Source organism: Oncorhynchus masou, chromosome 2, assembly GCF_036934945.1.
Source record: "Oncorhynchus masou masou isolate Uvic2021 chromosome 2, UVic_Omas_1.1, whole genome shotgun sequence".
In the NCBI taxonomy this organism is placed as follows: domain Eukaryota; kingdom Metazoa; phylum Chordata; class Actinopteri; order Salmoniformes; family Salmonidae; genus Oncorhynchus; species Oncorhynchus masou.
The window spans coordinates 50,866,818-50,873,320 of NC_088213.1; the positions used below are offsets into that span (position 1 = coordinate 50,866,818).

A 6,503-nucleotide genomic window follows, 5' to 3' on the forward strand; every position below is an offset into this window, starting at 1 on the left:
CTCCCGTCAAGCAGTTAGTCGCCTGCACCTGTGTGAGAGGACACCTTTCATTTCACCATTGACAGTTTCCCCCTCATTAAATAATTGTTTACTGAAATAACCATACACATACCAATTACCCAGTTGATACACTTTTACTCGAATAACAACTGTTTTCCTTGCCCTGTCACAACAACATAGCAGCTAGCTAGTTACTGTAGCATAGGACGATCTGAGGAAACCTTTCATATTTCTTCAAGTCTTGATTTCCACGTCTGACTCTGACACCACACTACTATCTGTTCTAAGCAAAGGTAAGATATGGCTACTTCATCTGTAGACCAACATATTCGTAAGTCAACAAAATGAATTATGTGGTTGTCCCCCATAGACTTTTGGCTGCCGGCTCCTGTCATAGCCAGCCGAAGTGACCGCTTCTGTCGTTAGCCAACGGAGCCGGCTAACTAGCTGTGCAGTAACGTAGTTGTTCATGTTGCTAGCCAGTTAGCTACAAAAAGAATATCTATGCTTGCTGACCTTCTAACTCGCTATCATTTCTCCAGAGTAGCTAGTTTCAAAGCAATTGGTTCTTAACTAATTTATCTACGTCAACTAGCTACTAAAACATGTCAAAATAGAATTGTATCACATTGTTGCCAGTCATTAATTTCTCCCACACTACTTATGTCACTACCAGGTCAGGAACACTCCCTCAGAAAACATTTCACTAGTGACCATTCATGAACAAATCAGCAGCATGATGAAACACACACACAGCTGGTGCCAGACACCCCCCTCAGTCACGGTGAGAATCAAACCCAACACAGCACACACCCTCCAGATCAAGAGAGGCCTGAGGCTGAAGAGACCCAACCTGCAAGTGGCCCAGGGGCCTCCAGGCAAGAGTCAACCCAGCCAAAGTCATGTCGAGGCCGCAAAGGGCAAAATCATATGGGGCCCGACACTTGTCATTCAACGAGAAGAGATGGCAGCCTTCTTCAGACTTTTTGGTGAGCCAAAGAGAACAGTCCACTTTCACCAGTCATAATATCTGAGGTTGTTTGTTAAAAGTTGATAGAGCCCACTCAACAATTTGTTTGTTTAATTGAGGCTTGGCACATCTCAGATTAGAGACAATGAGCAGTCGGTTTCTCATGCAATTTTATTTGATTACAGATGATGATTTGATACAAGACTTTCTGTGGATGGACTGCTGTTGCAAAGTCACAGACAAGGTAAAAAGCATTGCTTTGGAGGGTACACATTTTATTTGTGTAGTGATTAACGTATACAACTTCGGATGGACATGAGTACTCGAACGGACATCAAAACTTTATCTTTAACCAGGGATAAATAAAAATTACTGTAAATCTATTTGGTCAACATGTCTTGAAGATCACGTTAATTTTCTCGGAATCTAGTGTTCCATTTGTACATGTGCATTTACATGACAACAAAAAAGGATCCAAGCCAAGCATCACAGTTCTTCCTAAATTCCCTTCTCCCTCCCTTTAGGCCTACAGAAATAAATGCCTATAAAAACGTATCTAACTGACGGGATACACAAGCTACATTCCTTGCCAAATGATTACAGTTTTATCACAAATACAAAATGGACTGGTTGACTGGAGGGAAATATTTTACAACAACTAGCTGGAGTTTTGGACTAATTGCGTCCAGTCTATTTAATGCTTGGGCTACTTTGCGGTTGTCATTAGTTACCACAGCCACAAAGTCATACTTGGCTATATTGAAGACATTCCTGAAAACAAAAATTAGCTTTTTGGTCTTAATGTTAGGCATAAGGTTAGCAGTGTGGTTAAGGTTTAAAGAAGATAAATTGTAGAAATAGGTCAGGTTTGACTTTGTGGCTATGGTAACTAGTGCCGACCCTACTTTTGCGAACTGCTAGTGCCATTTAGAATTGGTTAGCCTGGGCTATAAACTCCCTAAACAGACAGGTTCCACACTGACAATATGCAAAATCATCTGTTAGATAGAGACGGAGTGTATTTTCATCAGAATCATTAAGCCGAGGCCTACTCACCAAACAGATGCCATGACTGTAATTCATCCCCATGAAGTGTGTTCAATGTGGTATTGTTAATCCATTTGGAAAATTCCAATGAACAGGCAGAATTAACTAAATCAAAAACAAGACAGATGTTGGTTTGTAACCCTGAATATTTTTTATTTAGACTTGCCATATTGAGCCCAGTTTCAAATGATCACTAATTGAGAACTATTCGAGATGCTCATCACTTCGCACTATTTTATTCTGGTATATTACATGTTTTTTTTTTTTTACTATAAAAAGGTGTCTTGACTGTAGTAAGGCCTCAGGAAATAAGAGCATCATGTCTGCTAAATTAACAAAACAAGGCCATTGCACAGCCATAGGCTTGTACAAGCATGCGCGACTGAGGTTACTACCTTTTTGAAGATTGTGTTCCACGATATAATGTAACCAGTTGATATTGCGGTTTCAATAAATTAATCTTAAAATGGCACTTGTTTTTGACTGAATTATAATTTCCGCAAATAGGATTCATAATGGTGATAAATTATGCATTGTTGCGCATGGTTTGCATATACAGTACCAGTCAAAAGTTTGGACACACCAACTCCAAGTGTTTTTCTTTATTTTTACTATTTTCTATATTGTACAATTGTGGCCAAAAGTTTTGAGAATAACATAAATATTAATTTTCAAAGTCTGCTGCCTCAGTGTCTTTAGATATTTTTTTCAGATGTTACTATGGAATACTGAAGTGTAATTACAAGAATTTCATAAGTGTCCAAGGCTTTTATTGACAATTACATGAATTTGATGGAAAGAGTCAATTTGCAGTGTTGACCCTTTTTCAAGACCTCCGCAATCCGCCCTGGCATGCTGTCAATTAACTTCTGGGCCACATCCCGACTGATGGCAGCCCATTCTTGCATAATCAATACTTGGAGTTTGTCAGAATTTGTCAGTTTTAGTTTGTCCACCCACCTCGAGGATTGACCACAAGTTCTCAATGGGATTAAGGTCTAGGGAGTTTCCTGGCCATCGATGTTTTGTTCTCCGAGCCACTTAGTTATCACTTTTTCCTTATGGCAAGGTGTTCCATCATGCGGAAAAGGGCATTGTTCGTCACCAAAATGTTCCTGGATGGTTGGGAGAAGTTGCTCTCAGAGGATGTGTTGGTACCATTTTTTATTCATGGCTGTGTTCTTAGGCAAAATTGTGAGTGAGCCCACTCCTTTGGCTGAGAAGCAACCCCACACATGAACGGTCTCAGGATGCTTTATGACACAGGACTGATGGTAGCGCTCACCTTGTCTTATCCGGACAAGCTTTTTTCCGGATGCCTCGAACAATCAGAAAGAGGATTCATCAGAGAAAATGACTTTAACCCGGGCCTCAGCATTCCAATCCCTGTACCTTTTGTAGAATATCAGTCTGTCCCTGATGTTTTTCCTGGAGAGAAGTGGCTTCTATGCTGCCCTTCTTGACACCGGGCCATCCTCCAAAAAGTCTTCGCCTCACTGTGTGTGCAGATGCACTCACACCTGCCTGCTGCCATTCCTGAGCAAGCTCTGTACTGGTGGTGCCCCGATCCTGCAGCTGAATTAACTTTAGGAGACGGTCCTGGCGCTTGCTGGACTTTCTTGGGTGCCCTGAAGCCGCCTTAACAACAATTGAACCGCTCTCCTTGAAGTTCTTGATGATCCGATAAATGGTTGATTTCGGTGCAATCTTACCGGCAGCAATATCCTTGCCTGTGAAGCCCTTTTTGTGCAAAGCAATGATGATGGTGTGTGTTTCCTTGCAGGTAACCATGGTTGACAGAGGAAGAACAATGATTCCAAGCACCACCCTCAGTCTGTTATTCAAACTCAATCAGCATGACAGGGTGATCTCCAGCCTTGTCCTCATCAACACTCACACCTGTGTTAACGAGAGAATCACTGACATGTCAGCTGGTCTTTTTGTGACAGGGCTGAAATTCAGTGGAAATGTTTTGGCGATTCAGTTCATTTGCATGGCAAAGAGAGAAGTTGCAATTAATTGCAAATCATCTGATCACTCTTCATAACATTCTGGAGTGTATGCAAATTGCCATCATACAAACTGAGGCAGCAGACTTGGTGAAAATTAATGTGTCATTCTCAAAACTATTTGCCACTGTAGAATAATAGTGAAGACATCAAAACTATGAAATATCACATATTGAATCACGTAGTAACCAAATAAGTGTTAAACAAATATATTTTATATTTGAGATTTTACAAAGTAACCACCCTTTGCCTTGATGACAGCTTTGCACACACTTGTCATTCTCTCAACCAGCTTCTTAATGCGTTTGAGCCAATCAGTTGTGTTGTGAGGTAGGGGTGGTATACAGAAGATAGCCCTATTTTGTAAAAGACCAAGTCCATATTATGGCAAGAACATCTCAAATGAGCAAAGAGAAACGACAGTCCATTACTTTGACATGGTCAGTCAATCCAGAAACTTCAACTGTTGGAAAAGCATTCCAGGTGAAGCTGGTTGAGAGAACGCGCAAAGCTGTCAAGGCAAATGGTGGCTACTTTGAAGAATCTCAAATATAAAGTATATTTTGATTTATTTAACACTTTTTTTGGTTACTACATGATTCCATATGTGTTATTTTATAGTTTCTCTTAACTATCATTCTACAATGTAGAAAATAAAGAAAAGCCCTGAGATGAGTAGGCATGTCCCAACTTTTGACTAGTACTGTCAATGAATGTGCACATTTTTTCCCCCAGTGCGGGACTTGTTCTAAAAATGTTTTTTATTCAAGTACAACTGAGTATTTTCAAAAGCCCATCCCTGTATACAAGCTATGATGATGCATCATAATATAAACTCATTTCAATTCAACCTCTCTTCCCTATTTCAGTACCTTCTAGCCATGGCGTTTGTCTACTTCAAGAGGGCTCGCTTCACTATTGGCGAGCACAACAGAACAAACTTTTTCATTGCACTGTAAGTTCTGTGAATCTTACTGCTCTGAAATAATTAGTTGACTCGCTGTATTCTGAACATCTCAGTAACTTTCAATGGATGCATTTGTATCAGTCCACAAGTCCTAAATGTATAATTTGTTGAGAATCTAATGGACCGGTGCGGACTGTGACAAACAACCGTTGTAATTGTAGAGCAACTTATCCCCTCAAAGAGGGAGAGAATTAATTGTACAACTGGCAACAAAAAGCTAGGAATCCTATTTCTGATATTTCATGTCACTTTTTTCTTTTCACAGATACCTAGCCAACACCATGGAGGAGGACGAGGAGGAGAGCAAGTACGAGATCTTCCCATGGGCGCTTGGCAAGACCTGGAGGAAGCACTTCCCTCGCTTTCTCAAGCAGCGGGACAAGCTGTGGGCTCGCATCGAGTACCGGGCTGCCGTCAGCCGCCGCTGCTGCGAGGAGGTAGGTATACAAAACCATTACATGAAATGATGGTGTAGGTCTTCTGCTTTCTCTTGACCTGGATGGAATTCTAACTTGATGCATCAGTGCATAACATAAGCATGCTGTCAGTCAGATTTGGGCAAACATTTCAGATACATTCATGTGGGTCAAGTTACTAGGATTCGTTCCTGTGTCTTACTGCTATTGTCAGCCGCAATGTAAATGTATCTATGAACTCTGACAATACAAAATGTACCATCTCTCCTCTTGAATTGGCTGTGTCTTTAACCATGTGTATTTATCCTTGTCTGGGTACACGCCCTCCTTCCAGGTGATGGCCATCGTGCCTACCCACTTTATCTGGCAGCGGGAGCGCGCCGAGCACCACAGCGGCGCTCAGCGGTTCTACATTGGCGACCGGGAGAAGGTCCACATGCCCCGTGGGCCCTCCGCCTCCCCCGCCCCCTGTGCCCTCTGCGCCAAGAGCTCCGGCCTGGGCCTCTCTTCCTCCTCGGCCTCTGGATCCTCAACCTCCCTTACCCCCTCTTCGTCCTCCCCGCTACCCTTTGCCCTGGCCCTCTCCCTGGAGACTACTCCACCCAGGTCCCAGGTTTCATCCTCCCGCAGACCGGGCCAAAGAAAGACCAAGGCCCAGCGCCCCTGCTGCTGCACAGAGGAGGCCCCAAGTGAGTGCAGGCGTTGGTTACAGGATGGCTGTGCTATGGTTAATTTCTTAATCATAATTTGGAAGCAAAAGGATGACAACATATTGATTGGCAAGGCTTGCTTGAAGTTACATTAAAATAGAATCAATGTAGAGTGAGAGCAGCCAAGTTTTAACTTATGTTCTGAAGTAAAACACCCAGCAAAGATTTGTTAGACACTCAAGTTATCTTGCTCCTTTAACAACACTCATGTCTTAACTAACAATATGAATGTGTTTCGTCAGGGAACGAGTCTTATTGTGGAGCAGGACACGACCCGTCTATGGACTGGATCAACGAGGAGTAGAATAGTACTACAAAAACCAACTCAGGACTACATTTCCCAACCCTGGTCCTGTGAAACATATATTTCATAACATCTATAGA

The 6,503-nt window shown here is 42.2% G+C and overlaps 1 protein-coding gene across 1 annotated transcript; it reads left to right on the top strand.

Annotated features, from left to right (window-relative positions):
* Window positions 1–217: 217 nt before the first annotated feature.
* On the top strand, window positions 218–6,423 carry spdya (speedy/RINGO cell cycle regulator family member A). The gene is made up of 7 exons (XM_064985355.1): window positions 218–293; window positions 677–989; window positions 1,156–1,214; window positions 4,896–4,981; window positions 5,259–5,430; window positions 5,744–6,098; window positions 6,362–6,423. The coding sequence occupies exons 2-7, from the start codon at window positions 737–739 to the stop codon at window positions 6,421–6,423; spliced, it is 987 nt and encodes a 328-aa protein (XP_064841427.1). The 5' UTR covers window positions 218–293; window positions 677–736.
* The last annotated feature ends 80 nt before the right edge of the window (window positions 6,424–6,503 follow it).